We start from the raw sequence: 17,262 nt of genomic DNA, 5'->3' as shown, positions 1-17,262 counted from the left end.
CCAAACCGCGGGGATGCTTTTGCAGCCTAGTACCAGTGTAGGGCTCTGGTCAAACTTGTTTGCACAAAACTGGCAATTCAAGGCATAGTCCATTGCACAGTTGTGAATAAGTGTAGCCTTTGTCCTAGATGGAAGTTCAACTTAACAGTCTCTGTCGAATACTGGTATATCAATGAGGGAATGAGAGTATTTCTAGTGTGGCTTGAATTTCTTGGTGGGGATTGTTGGAGTAATGGGCTTGGCCCATTTATTCTAAAGCATTAAAAGAATTTAAAGCCCACTATTAATGCTAGGGAATCAATGCTTAATTCCGTACCGGGAATTGAGGAGGATCTCAACCAACTTAAAAGGTGGACTTCGTGTACACCACTTGTGAAGCCGGTAAGAGGAGGACGGTGAACCACACGCGCGCGCTCGCTCGCCTCGCCGAGCCGGGCCGGGCCGTGGCCGTGGCCGAGACGAGGCGCGGCGCGGCGCGGCCGGGCGGGCGGGCGGTGTGCGTGCGCGGCCGGACGTGACGTGCAGGTGCGGCGTGGCGCGGTGCGATGTGATGTGATGGCTATTTTGCCGTTGACAGCAATTAATCGTGCGATTAAACGTGCAATTAAATCTGTAATTAATGGCCATAACCGCATCACCTAAATGACTCTGATGGTGTCCAGGTTCAACGATCCTGAGCACCTGAGTCACTATATAAGGAGTGCCATTCCCCTCATCCATTCTGCACCAGAGCACTGAGGCAACTCGGCTCCTCTCTTCTCCCTCTCCAGTTGCAACAACTGAGTTCCCCAACGCTAATTTCTGCGCGCACAGAATTAGCGTGAGCAGGCCTCCGAAACCTTGCTCGCCTTGAGATCCTGCACGGGATAGGCGGGCAATCAGGTTTTTGGGTAACGCTTTAGCGTGACTGCTCAAAAATACTAAGGCTTTACCCGATTGTACGACTACTTCCTGGTGGACGAGCCGAACGACTACGTCGACTACATTCTGGTGGCCGAACGACTACGTCGACTACATCTTGGTGACCGTTCGCGGGACTGCACTGCGAACTTCTTCCTGCACCGATTTAGTTCGACTACTTCGACTGAGGCCAACCGAGTAGATGTCTACTCCAGTTGGTAATAGCGCAGCCAATGCCTCCGGCAACGGCCCCGCTTCAGGGTACTCCCTGAAACTTTGGTTATTTATATTGTTTATGCTTATATGTGTGATAAGTATAAACATGTTCACATGTTTTATTTTACTCCTTAAAGTCATAGAAATATTGTTAGTTTATACATTTAATTTTGGAATTAAAATATACCGAAAATTGCCTAGATATCTAACACAGAGTACAATAACTTTCAGCAGAAGGGAGAACTGAACGAGGCACAAAAGCACAAGCCAACACCTAGGGCACCATTTGCTTAGAAACATTTACATTACACAGGTCACACCTTGTTCTAGGCTTCTAGCAGCCATACTGCTGCAGCAAGAAGTTAACTTACAGGATACAGAAGTGCACTGGCTACAAAGCAAGGCATATTGCTAGGCACTTCCGGTTTAAGTTTCCAGTGCTACTCTTGGGATAGTACATACTGCAGAAACTTGACCAGTACAAGTGCACATCCTACATGTCAACTCTTGGGAGGATTCAAGGCAACTTATCCCACCAGAATAAACTGGCCACTGGCCTTTCTAATGACATGGACGGTCATTGTCGCCCTCATTTTGCCTTTCATCAGCTCGAAGACGCAGATGTCACCCTCCCGGAGCTTGTTGTCGCGCACAAACTTGAAAAACGCCAAGTTTTGGAAGCATCGTACGTAGCCCGAGTAGTAGTAGCGTATGAGCCACTTATCTTTCCTGTTTGGCCTACGAAGTATGATATCGTGTGATCTTTCCTCTAGATGATCAGCAGCAAATCTACAGGGGATAATCTGCACATTAAATTGGCTATATCAGCATTGTACGGACAGAGCATGATCTGATAATATGATATCAACAAAATTTTACCAAATTAAAGCGTAGATGAAGATATCACTATCCATAAAAGTAAAATAGACACATATTTACTGTGAGATTAAGATTTCCTTATAAGCAGTATGTTAGGGTTGAAAATACTCAATTCTTGGGATATACAGTTAACTGCATTTAGGTAGCTGAGGATTTTCAGTATTGGACATTGTCAGATTGACAGGACAACACAGATTACCAAGAGAGCTGCCATTTGGTAGTTTCAGAAAAGTTGTGGCTGTCAGCAAATTTTTCACCATACTATCTACCATTTGAAAGAGGAAAGCTTCTTTGTAGTTGCTATTAACAAATCAAAACCTTAACGACCTACAAAGACATCAGGATTTCATTCTAAAAAAACAAAGAAATCAGGACTTTCATGTAGGTATTGTATTCAATCATTTCACTTACTCTACTTGAATGGATGACTCACCAGAGAGTTGTTGCGTTGAACATGCTTTTTCTTCAGAACAGTCACAAAAGCAGGATTGTTCCGTTGGATGGAAGCCAAACCTATTATCTCCTCCTTCTCCTCATCTCTTAGTCGATTGGCAGACATGGAGTAGTAGCAGTTAGAGTTGGCAAATTCATCATCACTACTATCATCACTGTTTGCAGAATGCTTGACCATGAAGTTGCTTGTGGTTGGAGCTTCATATTCACCTGAAAAGAAAGATGTACATTATGTATATCAGCTCACATATATTGAAAAATGATCAACACCTACATATATTAAGATCTAATACATGCCATGTGCAAATTATTCAAAACAAACAAAACATGCCTATTGGTGCACTGCAAACTCGTAGTACTTCTCTACTCACTTGGTTTAGTCTTCCCACTTAATTTCTTCGAAGAAGAGGCGTTGTGAGGGGATCTAACCAGCTGTGACGGTATCGTAGTGTCCTCAGAATCATTCACAGAGCAATGCTTACCATGTTGACCCGCGATATTCTTGACATGTTTGCACATATCAGGACAAATTCGGTCGCCAAACATAGAAGACACTCTCTCACAACCACTTGCTTCGAAGACTAGCACCTGAAAGGAAGAGTTGCCACAGCATGTGAAGAGCAGGAGATCATTCTCCTGTAGTTCATGAGCCTTAACAAAATCCTCCCATCCTGACATGAGGAACAGTTCATCTCCACGCTTATCTACACTGATGTGCCATGTTTTGCCACTCGGCGCTTTCAGTTCAAACCCTCCAGTAATCTGCCCCTTGAAATTCTGTGCAAACTTCTCTGGTATGCTCTAAAGATGAAAACATAAGAAGTGACCACTCATTGATCATATAGTTAACTTTCAGATGTTGATAATATAGTAATTAGGGCAATATTTGCTTCATAATCACCTACAATAGTAATCTTGACATCCAAAAAAGCAACAAATATCTTGAAAATCAGTGAAACAAGCTTGCCTTATAATGAACGGCAGTGCCGTATCTTTTGAAAAAAAAATTCTAACTGAAACCTGGCAAGTGGATATAAGATTAATATCACAAATTATATTATTTACAAAATATTTTCCATCTATAGGTGCTTCTAGCCTCCTATGTAAGATAATACTGTTTAAGCTCCTTTCAGTAACATATCTCAATTTACATGGATAGTTCACTTGTCCTCACCACAATCGCAATTAAGATCTAATAGAAGCACAGCGTGTAACCTTGTATAAGAAATGTATAATCTCACTCTACTTTACATTGTGGTTTCAAACATTGACGAATGGTCAGTATCAAAAAAAAACATTGACAAATGGTCTTGTTGGACTGTTTCATGTTCTCCCTGTTATTTGTTATTAAAAGTTACTGAGAAAATTGAATTAGTGAATACTTGCAATGACAAGTCTGCTACTAATTACCATTTTGACATGGCAGATGTACACACCTTACTTATTTGTTGCCAAAATTTGTCATATTTTAAACATGTTTTCTAGAACATCTATTTTAGAAAACAAGTAATGTCCAGTTGTTCAGTTCACATAGCAGTGGAAGATTTGCCTCAAAACAGAGTAGTAGAGCAGGCTGTGGACACTTACAGTGCCCTTGGCAAAATCTCCGGTCATGAGCTTGAAGAAGCGGATCTTGCTCACATCCATGTGCTCCCAGTAGTAGTGCTCTTGCCACTTCCTGCAGCTGTCACACCCCTTCTCAACCATCTGCCGAAATGCAATCACACAACACTGTCACAACACAAATATTTTAGAGGATCAGATGCAGAGGGAGAGAGAAATAGAGTTTTACTGAAGCTTGGCCATGTTCTTGTTGCATCCTGCGAGGCTGAGCTTCCGAGGTGAAGCTGGCCCCCCTCTTCTCGATGTTAACGAGAGTAGTGTGTGTGTGTCTGACGAGGGTGACCGGAGTGACTACGTATACAGCAGAAAGTTTTTCTGAGAGTACACCACTAAATCGAGTCGAATACAGCAATTTCTCGTGGACCAGGCGTTCCTAGACCTAGGTCACTGTGAGGAGGGTCACCACGGTAGGTTCACAAGGGCAGAGCGTTTACCTCATCTTGGACAGCGGTAAAAGCAGACAGCAGGTGGAGTGAAGAAGTGAACAAGATTTGTCTCCTCTGTCGTGTTGCGAGCTGATTAGTGATCTGTGATCACACCATTATGTTCGGTTGCTCGTATACTGATTCCTTTGTTCAGTTATTATGGGACAACAGTGTCAAAAGATTACTGTATCAGTAAAAAGATTACACTATCTGCTGTAAGACTTCTTCTGCTTCCTTTTTATATAATTTAGTAGTGCTCCTGCTTTTTTTTTTAAAAAAAAGGATTGCTGTATCAGTGAAGCCGAGACGAGTGAAGTGTTACTATGATCTGTGGCAGTAGCACGTTTCGCTGCTACAGATACTACCAGCTTTGGAGAAACTTTCGAGTCTCGCATAACAATAAAAATAAAAATAAAAATAAAAATCAGAGGTCCAGGGTCTGAAGTCTGAACCTCACCAGAGCCGCACATTTGCCTACGAGCTGACCTTGAAAATTCAGTAACTTATATGAGAGGTTAGATAAAATTTAAATAACATTTGTAATGCTCAATATCTAGTTCATCAGCTCTTTTTTTTCACTTGAAACGATCCTACTATCGAAATAATTTGATATATGTAACTTCCTAGCGGCAGCACGCCAACACATACCAAGTCACCATTTCAGAACTTTCAGAGTATTGCACATGCCGACGAAAACAGAGACCGCAGGCAGTAACCACTAACCACTGCGTCACAAGCAACTAATTTCACGAGTCACAAAAAAAGCAACTAATTTCACCAAGTCTACTGGCCAAACAAAGCTTCCTCTGAACAATGGAACTAGAGAGTATGAACAATAGCACTGCCACTGCGCAAATGAAAGCACAGGGCACCATCTTCGGGTGCCATTTTCCTTAGATAAACATTCACATTCATAGGTCAAGCCTTGTTCTAGTACCCACACGGCCAAACTGCTTACCTTACAAGAAACAAAAGTGCACCTGAATTTCATGCAAGGAGTCACTCTAGGCACTGCCAGTTTCAGTTTCCAGGTGCTACTCCTACGTAGTACATGCTTCAGAAACCAGACCTGTACAAGTCCCACCTACATGCCAACTCCTAGGGGGGTATATAGACATATAGTACAGTAGAAAGAACAAGAACTTCAGCCTACCAGAACAAGCCGGTCGCCAACCTTCCTGATGACATGGACCCTCATTGTCACCCTCTTTGCCCCTTTCATCAGCTCGAAGACGCAGGAATCTCCCTCGCGAAGCTTATTTTCATGCACAAACCTGAAAAACCGCAGGCCTTGGAAGCCCCGGTTGTAGGTCATGTGATAGTATCTGACAGACCACTCGTCCTTTCTGCTTGGCCTACAAAGTATGATATCTTGTGTTCTTTCCTGTAGATGATCAGCAGCAAATCTACTGGGGATGGTCTGCACATGAACGTCGTGATCATGTCAGTATCAATGTATCATTGAATTGCGTACAATGATATAGTAATGTGATGAGATATCTACAAATTATGTATAGATGAAGACATCAGTCCATGAAGACAAATAGCAGCTACTATTTTTGGCGGAGAAAAAAATTCTCTCTAATTCCAATGAAGTGATCAAGAAGTTAACAGAAAGTTTATGTGGGTATATAATCTCATTTATGAATAAGTTACCAGAAAGTTGTTCCTGCGCTGACGATGGCTCTTCTTCAGAACAGCCACAAATGCAGGATTTTCTTGTTGGATGGAAGCCAAACTGAGAATGTTCTCCTTTTCCTCCTCTGTAAGCTGATTGGCCATCCTTGAGTAGTAGAACTTGGAGTTGGCATACATGTCATCACTCTCCTCTTCCTCAATCGCTTCATGTTTCACATGATAACTGCTGCTGTTTGGGGATTGAGGCTCTTTTCCTGCAATGAAAATGCATAGTGTATATCATATCAGCTTATAATTAGCTAGTTGACCAAGCAAAAACATCACTGCCAATGTTAAACTGGAAGCTTGTAATGATTCTACTTACTTGGTTTAGCCTTGCAGTGATATTTCTTTGAATTAGAAGCCATGTGTGTGGAGCCAACCAGCTGTAGCGCCATGCTAGCCTCTTCGTAATCAGTTAGAGTGTATGGTTCAGCGTGTTGCCCCGCTGTATCATTCAAATGTTTGCGCAAATTAGGACCAATTCTGTTGGCAAAGAGGGAAGACAGTTTCTCGCATCCATTCGCTTCAAAAATCAAGATCTCAAAGGAAGAGTTTCCTCTCCATGTGAAGATAAGGAGGTCCTTCTCCTTTAGTGCATGAGCCTTGACAAAATCCTCCCATCCTGACGTGAGGAGCAGCTCATCGTCACGCTTCTCCACACTGAAGTACCATATTTCACCACTGGCCACTTTCAGGTCAAGCCCTTTGGTGATCTGCCTATTGAAGTTCTTTACAAACTTCGCTGGTATGCTCTAGAATGGGGAAAAAAATTGAGGACCAATTACTCACATGGCTAACAATTCTCAGAGGATAATGCTGTAATAGCTAATAATATAAGTAACAACTCGTTGCTCGATAATCATTAATCGATCGAAAAGGCGATAACTGTTAGAATTCTCGGAACTAACAGCCCGCGATTATGCAAGTGAATATAAATTTATTTAAGTCCATCTTTTTTTTACTCACTGTACGCAAAAGATATTCATACAAGGTACTAGAACCCGTAGTATGTCCTTTACTCCTTTTGTTGAATGCTGACTCCTTTCAGTAACACAACACCACTTGATTTATTCACGATGTTATAGTAGTACCTTCTCTGTTACTATATGTAGGTCAAATCTTTGGGAAAAAGAAGTGAAATATAAGTACTTGTCAAAAATGTACTGTTACAGTTTTCAAATGATAGAGCAAAATATTTTCGTGAAATCTGGAAAACTTTTACGATCTCCTTTCTGAACCAACATATACAAGAACACAAAGCAGGCATTCACACTTACTATGCCCCGGGCGAAATCTCCGGTCATGAGCTTGAAGAAGCGGATCTTGGTCACATCCATGTGCTCCCAGTAGCAGCGCTCCTGCCACTCCCTGCAGCTCTCACACCCCTTCTCAACCATCTGCAAAATCCAATCGCAAAACACTGTCACCACATTTCACAGCCATTCGTATGCGCCGAGAGAGAATTTTCCTGACAATGCTGCATTCTTTGAGAGCGTCTGAGCTTCCGAGGTGAAGCAGCTCACTTCTCCTGGATGTTAACGAGAGCGTGTGTCGATGTGTTCTCATGAGAATGCAGGGGTGGTTGCAAAGCTTTGATGAGATGTCACTATGTCACCTACAGGTTCAGTACAAACTGCTGGGCCAAACGTTCATGGACCTTAGTCACTGAGAGATGGGGTCCACGGTAGCAGGTCCACCAGGACGGCATTCGTCTCGTAGTCCCATCTCGGCCTTAGTGGCAAAGATCCGCTTTCTCTCTGGAAGGAATTGGGTACTCGTAGTCTAAAAGGAGAAAGTGAATTAGGTGTCGGGTACCGTGATTAGGGGCACCCTAACCAGGGGACCCAATCGCCTTTAAAATGCAAAACACATATTAGGTAAGCGGGTCCACGAAGGCCAACAGTCTTCTTCCAATCCGAAAAAAAGGAAAGGACCCAAAGAGGCCCACTTCGCACTCGGCCCACAGCCTAGCTCAAACAGTGCGGCCCGTCCGAACCCCCTCGAACCCGCGCAACAATCTCTGCCTCGCTCGAGGCCTCCCTGCCGAGGCCCTCGACGACACTCCGCACCTCCGCTTCGCTCGAGGGTAGCGAACCTACCTTCGGGAGGGAGGACCAACTCCGCTTCGCTCGAGGCTACCTCTCGCCCGACGGAGTTAACATCCATCGGCTCACCTGCTCGCCCGACAAAAGCAATAAATGCCAACCACTCCACCGCGGAGTGAGGAGTCAGGCGGCGTCAGGCCTCCACGCCACACAGCGGTTGTGACCGAAGTCCCGTCCGCCAACCCCGATCACTGCTCCGCCATCCCCGGCACTGTGGGAATCTGTGGCGCCCTATGCAAGACGTGCCTGGCACTGCTCTCACCACTATACTGCCAACTCTCCGTACTTCCCTTGTACTTTCCCCACCGGGGAACCCTCGAACAGTATAGGCGCAACCCTCGAACGCGGCCTGGGCCTTGACCGGAGCAAGACTCCCGCCTGCAGGACTCTCGGAACGCCGCCACGACAGGACTGGAGGACGGTACCCTCTACAGCAACCACCACGACGCCCGCTGGGGCCACAAGGATGCCGGCGCGATCTCCGCAAGACCAAGGACGGCGTCCAGGACGACCGTCACGCCCAGTGCCATGACCTCCAGTACCCCATAGTGTACTTTCTACAGTAGTCGGCCACTGCACATCCCCCGATTCGGGGAGGAACGACGACTTCTCACCCCCCCCCCGTGCATGTACACCGCCCCTCCTTGTGTCTATAAAAGGGGGAGGCGGACTCAGCTCATCTGGGATTATCTCCAACACTCAACGCAACTCGCAGCACACACACACGCGCTCTCCTGAGCCCCGATATTGGCACTTGCCTCAATCACCTAGTAGAGATTTGGGAGTTTCTCTCCCTCTCTCGCCTCGCTTGTATCCCCTACTACAGGAACCCCCCGTGCGAAATAGTACAGCGCACTCGCACACCCTTGCTGGACGTACGGCCCCGCGGCCAGAACTAGGATAAACCCGTGCGTTCCTGTGTTACCTTTCGCATCAACCATACAGAATGAGAGATCACGCAACATTTTACTAGTTGGTGTCGGACCGCCGGGTCATGACACCAACATTAGGCAAACTAAAAACCTCAACCTCAAGCTCCAACTATTTGCACATAAATTAAACTAAAGCATACTATCTAGATATGTAACTAGTGTTCTTCTAGTGTGGAAACCTTCATCCCAAAAGAGTTATACAACCTGTAGCCAATCCTATCAAGATTCTATTTAGAAAGTAAAGGCACACAAAAATTGCAATAAGTAAATGCGGAAGCTTAAAGAGGGATGAGAGAACGCAAATTTTTGTGACACGAGGATTTATTCCGTTGTTCGGTTAGCCACAAAGACACATCTACATCCATATTGTTGAAGCACTCATAAAGAGTATTGCTTCTCGGCAATCAAGTCTCTTCCGAGGACACCAAGCCCACAGTCACCTCGATCCCGGGTTCCACTAAGAAACTTCTCCACTAAGGAAGGGGGTCTCCACGTCCCCCGCACAAAGCTTGTCATCGCCGCTCCACACCAAGCCGGAGGGTCGAAGACGTGCCGGCGAGTCACCAAGACTCCAAGGATGGCCGGCTCACCGAGATACACTTTTGTTCACTCAAGAACCAGGGCACAAGGCACACAACCTTGCTCACTGTTGACGCTCACTAACGACCATTTCCAGGCGTCAACTTGATCAGAAAATCATGAGAGTTTGTATTTCTTACACGTACTTATATTCAATAAATTCCCTAAACAACACTTTACCTTTTAGAATATGCAAGTTGTGTTTTTGAGCTAATATGCAGGTTGCAAGCACACTTTGGCCCAGCAGAAAATCATAGAAAATATCAGAGTACCGATTCAGGCTCAAATGGACCAAGTGTAGCCCAAGAACCGAAGCAAAACAAGTCAAGACAGGCCAACCCCAGTGTTGATCAGACAAGGAGGCCCAGACAAGCCCAACCCCCAACAGTTGGGGGCGGTTGGCGGCCAGGGCAGGCCGGCCGACCTATAGGTCGCCCGACCAGGCCCATGGGCCCTACCGCCTCAACTTTGCCACGTGGCGCCTCCCTGTTGCTCCTTTAGGTCGGTTTGGGGTGCTGGGGCCGGTGGCTCCCTCCTATAAATACAAGGGGGTAGAGAATAGGACACACACACCTCACTTCACTCACCTCTCAAGTTCCTTCTTGCACAGTCTTTAGGCTTAGTGGAGTTTGGGAGAAGTCTAGGAGTCATCGAGTCACCGGAGTTGCTCGAGAGTCTGGTATGGGTTCATCTCTAGCTCTCTCTTGTAATATTTGGTCATTTGTAATAGAATTAGACTATGGTTACCGATATCTACTTGAAGCATATTCTGAGTTATCGAGTATATGCTTCTTGTCATGGTTGCATTATTATTTAATGATCTCATTGCATAATTGCCTTGTGCTGGAGATAGTTAGTCTTTTGTTCCTAGAACTCTATCAACTGTTCCAGTATTCATATGATTGCTCTATTGTGATGTCTGTCCATCCGGAGGGTGGGGGCTCCGCGCGGGACACTAGAGTATCCCTTACTAGTGTAGACATGGCGTCTAGATTAGCTAAGAGCTGCTGGATGTCAACTATACCCACAGTTTGTAGAGATAGTTGGCAGGTGGTGACAGCCCTGTCCGAGCCTTTTAGTAATCCTCCACGTTCGGTATGGGGGGTAGGAGGTACATAAAGTCGCCGGGGTGTACGGGCTCCTCCCGTCGCTTCGATAGCAATCTCCCTGTTGTGTAGTTTAATCTCTAACGAGCTAACCAATGAGAAAGTGTAGATATAGCTAGCCTAGTACAGCTGACTCGAGCTCTGACTTTTACCTTGCTCCCGGCCTAAAGCATCTTTTATCTTTCTTTTATTTATTTATCCGAGAGGATAGTTTGTGTGTGTGTCACACTACCTCCTACCATGTTATTATCTTACTCCTGTTTATGTATGAGAATATCCAATCTAGATAGAGTTCACCCACTAATCTATATATTCTCTCACTCATCGCCTTCCCTGCGGAAATATAAATGACACCCCGGTATACTCCCGGGTAAAATGCTACAGCGGTATTTCGTGCGCTTGCGGATTTATTCGTGGTTCATGAAATACTGCCACTCCAAACTTGGCGTCTGCGGGCGTCATCGCCAGGTGACGTTGGTAGGCGCCAACACTCACTCACTCACTCAAGAGCTAAACTAGTGCTAAACCTAAAGATGTGATCAATTCTCTTTTTGGTTGGCTTGGAGATGTTCTTCAATGTGTCTAGGGTCTCTCTGAACTCCAGCAACTCGAAAATGACCGGGGAAACCCATATATATAGCCCTCCAACTTGAACTAGCCGTTTTGAGCCGTTACTGCTTTTTCTGCGTAGGCGTCGGATAATCTGACCCTAGGGCGTTGGATCATCCGACCCCACTGAGATTCCCCTGTAGCTGTTGCCCTTTGCAACTTTTGCTGACGTCATTTATCCGACCTGTTAGTCCGACGTGTTCTGACTCACAGGTCGGATCATTCGGTGCAACTGCCAAATTTGAATTCCAAACAACGGTCGCTGATCATTGCTACTGCCCATTAGTCCGACGCTCAGATAATGCCATGTCGGATCATCCGACCCTGAAGGCAATTTTCCATCTCGACAGACAGGCTCTCTGCAGAATCACCCGAGCCTTTATCCGACCTTCATTTCCATAGCATCGGATAATCCGACCCTATAGGATATTTTCAGTCCCTGAAAACATGCTCTCTGAGTAATGCTACTACTCAAAATCCGACCTGTGTTTTCAACGCGTCGGATAATCCGGCTGCTTTGAAGTGTTTATCCGACCTGGCACATTCGGATTATCCGACCCCACTGGAATTTTCTGTTTCTTGTTCCACTTGTCCAACTCGTTGCAGCGGTCATTTGGACACTCCAAATATATTCACTGTGACTTGATATCTCTGCGGTGGATTGGACGCTTCGTCTCGACGGTGCATTGGATGTCTTGTCTCGACGGTGCATTGAACATCTCGTCTCGACGGTGCATTGGACGTCTCGGATATGGTTTGGACGTCATCCAAGGGACCTAAGAAATCCTACAAGTATGATCTCGCAAACTCGTTAATCTCATTGATTGCGTTGTCATATGATCACCAAAATCACTCGAAATGGCCTAAATGGGGCCATGTTCGTTACACTGAGTGAAGCATCATATAAAATGAGTTGGTTAGTTAAAAATAGCAAAAGTGAAGTTAAAATCGGATCTAACAAACTCTTTTCATCCCCTCGCTATCTTTCTTGCAAAAGCCTCCCCCTTTGCTAACCTTCTTTTCCGAGCCGGCGCGACTCACCATCCCTGTTCCCGCGCGCCCTGCCGCCCTCGCACGCCCTCCAGCTTGACCTCCCTCCCTCGCCGCCTCGGCACTACTCCTCTTCCATCCTCCCTCGCGACCTCCCTCCCTTGTCGCCGCCTCTATCCACCCTGCCGCCTTCGCGCCCGCGCCGGCTCGCCGCCGCCTGCTGGATTTGGTGCTGCAGGCGGCGGTGGGGACGGTGAGCAGGCGGGGAAGGCGAGCGGTGGTGGGGACGGCGAGTTGGCGAGGAAGGCGAGCGGCGGGTGCGGAGGTCGGCATCAAAGGGGAAGGCAACCTTCTGCTTCTCCTGCTCGGTGCTGCTGTCATCCTCGGAGAGCGTGACGGGCCGCTGTTGTCGAAAGTGAAATGACTTAGGGAGGAGTGGGAGCGGTCCGTCTCCGGCGAGGCGAAGCCGAACGAGGCAAACAACGACGACCGGCTCTCAGGGTTGAAGCCCGGGCGGTCGTGGCGGGATCTGAAGCCTCCCACGCACCCCGGCCACCAAGGCAGCTACGTTAGAAGGAGGAGGTGGCAAGCAAGAGGCATCCTTGCAAGTCAGCGGCCGCATCCAAGAGCGAGAGCGCACCTCAGGCACCGCAGAGCTTGCCTTCCCACACCCCCCCGTAATTCAAAGCAATGTCGGACGTCCGGGAGCGGCCACATCCAAGGAGAGCAGCGACGTGCGGAGCTCGGCGAGCTTGTGCCGCCGCCGCCGCAAGACCAGCAGCAGGAAGACCGAGGAGAGTGTGAGACCGGCAGGGAGAATAAAAAAGTGGAGAGGAAGAGGATGACATGTGGGATTCACACATCAGTGTGTGTAGGGGGGAGAGTTGAATGAGCCGTCAGGATTTGGAGAGTGATAAATAAAGTGTCTGTTGGAGTCTCTCACTCAATATGGAGATGAGTCTATTTACAGAGTCAAAATAAGAGTTAAAAATAGCTATCCTCTTGCATATGCAATTATGCATACTAGCCTATCAACCCGTGCTCCCGCACGAGCTAATTAAAATTAATATAAGAATGATGTCAATAATTATAATTACGTATCTCATGCTCTTTTTCATCAATTAAATATTCTAACACATACTCTACAATATATATATATATATATTTATCATTATTTAGTTACAATAGATTTCATTTTGCAACTCACCTCCACATGTATTCGATATATATATTTAGTTGAACTATTTATTTGTGAATTGGTAGTCTTATCTCTTCATCATACATAAGTACATGGTGACACATCGTGGGTAGTATTTTTATATAAACAATAATATTAGTAATGATAGAAATTATAATTTAGTTTTTATATTGATACTTTACTATTTTTTATAATTATATAATTTAAATTCAGATTTAGGAGTAATTTAACTTCTAATAATGATATAATTGGATTATTTATATGCAAATTTAGGGGGCAATTTGTATTATAATGGCATAAGTGGGTAATTTATACGAAGATTAGGGGGTTACTTTAGATTTTTTTAATGACATAGGTGGGTAATTTAGATACATATTTTGGGGTTATTTTAATTTATTTTTATAATGGCAGAGGTGGATAATTTATAAGGAAAGATAACAGATATAATAGCTATTATAATTAGAGTTGTTAGATTGATGGCTAGATGTTTATGATTTTTATTAGAATTTATAGAATTTTTTATTTTTTTAGAGTGTACACATAGGATCCTAAGTGGTTTCATGTGGAATCTTCAAAGGAGCCTCCAATTAGTAATTGTAAAATACTATTGTCTGTTCGGGACGGGTTCTTTTATTCTTGTTTTTTAGCTTGTTCCGATTACTTGACAACTGACAAGGTTTTTCTGTCTAAAGGAACAAGCAGAAGAATTGAAGGAAGCAAACCTGATTGGCGTCAGCTAGCCACTCTTCTCCACCACCACGGCGGTCAAGCGCATCCATATGAGATCACGACCAGGGTTAAAAAAACCGGCCGGAACCGGTCCGGTAACCGCGGTTACCGGTCTAACCGGCCCGGACCGGTTCCGGTTCCGGCCGGTTTCAAACCGGCCCAAATTCAAATTTTAAATTTGAATTTCAAAATATGGAAAAATCCCAAAAAATTCTTAAAAATACTTCAAGTTGCGACGAATCTAATGGTGTCAAATTTTTTCAAATATTCGTTCATTTAGTATACTTTGCGAGCATTTGAAGTTAAACAAAAAAAACATGCATACAAAAGTATACAAATACAATGTAAAAGTAGTACAAAAGAGAGTTGGAGGGTTCATTTAGGCTAAAATATATTATACAAACATTCATTTAGTATACTTTGCGGGCATTTGAATTTAAACTAAAAAAGAAAAAAAATTTGAATTTAACCTAAACCGACCGGTTACCGGTCAAACCGACCGGTAACCGGTCAAACCGGACCGGTAAACCGGTCTAACCGGCCGGTTAGATGTTCGAAACCGGTATAACTGTGGGTTTTAAATTCAAATTTGAGTTTGGCCGGTTTTTACCGGTAACCGGTCCAACCGGTCCGGTAAACCGGAACCGGTGGCCGGCGGTTCGGTCCCGGCGGTCGGTAAAAAAATCCCTGATCACGACACGTTTGGACACACGCTGCTAGCATACTAGCTAGCACAGCCAGTGTCCACGACGACGTCAGGACCAGACTGATCGCCAGAGGACTAGCGGTAGAACACAAGCCAGAAGCCCGGCAGCTCACACGCGTTCGGGTTCGGGTGGTGCGCAGCTAGCTTAGCTACGACTTGCAATCGCAGCCGTCATCTCGACGGCGTCGTCGATGGCGAGGAAGACGGTGGTGCTGTTCCCGGGCGTCGGCGTCGGCCACCTCGCGCCGATGCTCGAGCTCGCCAAGGCCTTCCTCCACCACGGCGGGGGCGCGGTCGACGTCGCCGTCGCGGTCATCGAGCCGCCCGTCCTGGCGAACGGCTTCGCCGCCACCGTCGCGCGCACCGAGGCCGCCAACGCCTCCGTCGCCTTCCACTTCCTGCCCCCGCCCCCGGCGGCAACCGGTGGCGACGGCGAGCCCGAGGCCGAGCAGCAGGACATCCTGGCACGGATGCTCCGCTTCCTCCGCGCCACCAACGCGCCGCTCCGCGACCTTCTCCGCTCGCTGCCGTCCGTCGGGGCGCTCGTGCTCGACATGTTCTGCGCCGACGCGCTCGACATCGCGGCGGAGCTCGGCGTGCCCGCCTACTTCTTCTTCCCCTCGGGCGCGGCCGGCCTCGCCGTCTTCCTCGCCCTGCCCGCCAGGCGGGCCAGCATGAGCACGAGCTTCGCGGGGCTCGGCGCCTCCGCCGTCCTGTCGTTCCCTGGCGCTCCCCCGTTCAAGGTCTCCGAGATGGCCGAGGGGATCTCCGACGACGGCGAGGCGTGCCAGGCCATCCTCCGCGTCGCCGCCCGGATGCCGGACGCCCGCGGGATCCTCATCAACTCCTTCGAGTCGCTGGAGCCGCGCGCGGTGCGCGCGCTCAGGGACGGGCTGTGCGTGCCGGGCCGCGCCACGCCGCCGGTCTACTGCGTCGGGCCACTCGTCTCGCCCGGCGGCGGCGACGGCGAGGAGCACGAGTGCCTTCGGTGGATGGACGCGCAGCCCGACCGCAGCGTCGTGTTCCTGTGCTTCGGGAGCATGGGCGCATTCCCCCAGAGCCAGCTCGCCGAGATCGCCGCCGGCCTGGAGAAATCCGGGCAGCGGTTCCTCTGGGTTGTGCGGAGCTCTCCCAGCGCCGCCGGCGAGCCATCCGACGGCGACGGCGACCTCGACGCGCTCCTGCCGGCCGGGTTCCTGGAGCGCACCAGGGACAGGGGGCTCGCCGTCGGGTCGTGGGCGCCGCAGGTGGACGTGCTGCGCCACCGCGCGGCCGGCGCGTTCGTGACGCACTGCGGGTGGAACTCGACGCTGGAGGGCGTCGCGGCGGGGCTGCCGCTGCTGTGCTGGCCGCTGTACGCTGAGCAGAAAATGAACAAGGTGCGGATCGTGGAGGACATGAGGCTCGGGGTGGAGATAGCGGCGGCGGGCGACGGCGGGGGCGCGGTGAGCGCCGAGGAGGTGGAGGCGAAGGTGAGGTGGGTGATGGGGGACTCCGACGGCGCGCGGGCGCTCCGGGAGCGCGCGGCGGCGGCGAGGGGCCGAGCGGCCGAGGCGATCGCGGAAGGGGGCCCGTCCGACGTGGCTTTCGTCGAGTTCCTCGGAGACTTGCTGGAGGCTTGTAATATATATAGAGACATGGTTCCTGCTTGAATTTATTTCTCACTTGATTGTATAGTGTATATATAATATTTCAAAAAAAAACTTTATTGCAGTATAAATGGATATGCAGTATTAATGTGAAAAAAATTATTGTTCTCTTTACGAATTGCATTTTTCAACTAAATTGGAAATTGCTAGCTACACTCTGCCATTCAAATTACAAGTGATGGTTCATATTTCCTGAGTCAACTTGCCCTAAAGCTTGCCAAGTCATTCTAGATCTCTCAATAGAACCATGAAGTTTTCCTTGGATTTTGTTTTTATTTTAGTGGCTCATCGGTAATCCCTAAGCCTTTTTTACCTTGTATAGGAATCTCCGAGTTAAATGAGTCAATGTGGTTTGGTTGATATTCGCTCTGTTCACCAAGCTTATCAGTTAGTCAGCCAGCAATATTTTTCTCGCACACCAAATCAATACCAGCCAGTAGCCAACCAGTAGTACTTTTCTCTTACGATAAATCAGTACCAGCT

General features: G+C 47.4%; 3 protein-coding genes across 3 annotated transcripts; 1 reads left to right on the top strand and 2 right to left on the bottom strand.

Moving 5' to 3' along the window:
- Positions 1 to 1,373: 1,373 nt before the first annotated feature.
- Positions 1,374 to 4,915, bottom strand: LOC120666764 (B3 domain-containing protein LOC_Os12g40090-like). The gene is made up of 5 exons (XM_039946690.1): positions 4,241 to 4,915; positions 4,036 to 4,155; positions 2,820 to 3,249; positions 2,429 to 2,658; positions 1,374 to 1,919 (listed from the first exon to the last, which is right to left on the bottom strand). The coding sequence occupies exons 1-5, from the start codon at positions 4,265 to 4,267 to the stop codon at positions 1,644 to 1,646; spliced, it is 1,083 nt and encodes a 360-aa protein (XP_039802624.1). The 5' UTR covers positions 4,268 to 4,915; the 3' UTR covers positions 1,374 to 1,643.
- Positions 4,916 to 5,352: 437 nt separating this feature from the next.
- LOC120666763 (B3 domain-containing protein Os12g0592300-like) lies at positions 5,353 to 7,865 on the bottom strand. The gene is made up of 5 exons (XM_039946689.1): positions 7,650 to 7,865; positions 7,454 to 7,573; positions 6,499 to 6,928; positions 6,153 to 6,388; positions 5,353 to 5,916 (listed from the first exon to the last, which is right to left on the bottom strand). Exons 1-5 carry the CDS (start codon positions 7,740 to 7,742, stop codon positions 5,641 to 5,643), a joined length of 1,155 nt encoding a protein of 384 aa, XP_039802623.1. The 5' UTR covers positions 7,743 to 7,865; the 3' UTR covers positions 5,353 to 5,640.
- Positions 7,866 to 15,163: 7,298 nt separating this feature from the next.
- Positions 15,164 to 16,891, top strand: LOC120666762 (UDP-glycosyltransferase 88F5-like). The gene has a single exon (XM_039946688.1). It carries the CDS (start codon positions 15,322 to 15,324, stop codon positions 16,780 to 16,782), a length of 1,461 nt encoding a protein of 486 aa, XP_039802622.1. The 5' UTR covers positions 15,164 to 15,321; the 3' UTR covers positions 16,783 to 16,891.
- Positions 16,892 to 17,262: the final 371 nt, after the last annotated feature.

The sequence above is a fragment of the Panicum virgatum genome, chromosome 3N, assembly GCF_016808335.1.
Source record: "Panicum virgatum strain AP13 chromosome 3N, P.virgatum_v5, whole genome shotgun sequence".
Taxonomy (NCBI): Eukaryota; Viridiplantae; Streptophyta; class Magnoliopsida; order Poales; family Poaceae; genus Panicum; species Panicum virgatum.
Note: the sequence above shows the minus strand (reverse complement) of the source record. Positions and strands in the feature narration are given on the sequence as shown.

What these genes read in the sequence shown, in the direction of transcription:
- LOC120666764 (XM_039946690.1), bottom strand. Translation starts at nt 4,267, where the DNA reads ATGCAACAAGAACATGGCCAAGCTTCA. An exon ending in GAGATTTTGCCAAGGGCACT is followed by an intron (nt 3,250 to 4,035) that starts GTAAGTGTCCAC and finishes TTTCATCTTTAG; the next exon opens with AGCATACCAGAGAAGTTTGC. An exon ending in TTCAACGCAACAACTCTCTG is followed by an intron (nt 1,920 to 2,428) that starts GTGAGTCATCCA and finishes TTTAATGTGCAG; the next exon opens with ATTATCCCCTGTAGATTTGC.
- LOC120666763 (XM_039946689.1), bottom strand. Translation starts at nt 7,742, where the DNA reads ATGAGAACACATCGACACACGCTCTCGTTAACATCCAGGAGAAGTGAG. An exon ending in GAGATTTCGCCCGGGGCATA is followed by an intron (nt 6,929 to 7,453) that starts GTAAGTGTGAAT and finishes TCCCCATTCTAG; the next exon opens with AGCATACCAGCGAAGTTTGT. An exon ending in TCACTGCAAGGCTAAACCAA is followed by an intron (nt 6,389 to 6,498) that starts GTAAGTAGAATC and finishes TTTTCATTGCAG; the next exon opens with GAAAAGAGCCTCAATCCCCA.
- LOC120666762 (XM_039946688.1), top strand. Translation starts at nt 15,322, where the DNA reads ATGGCGAGGAAGACGGTGGTGCTGTTCCCGGGCGTCGGCGTCGGCCAC.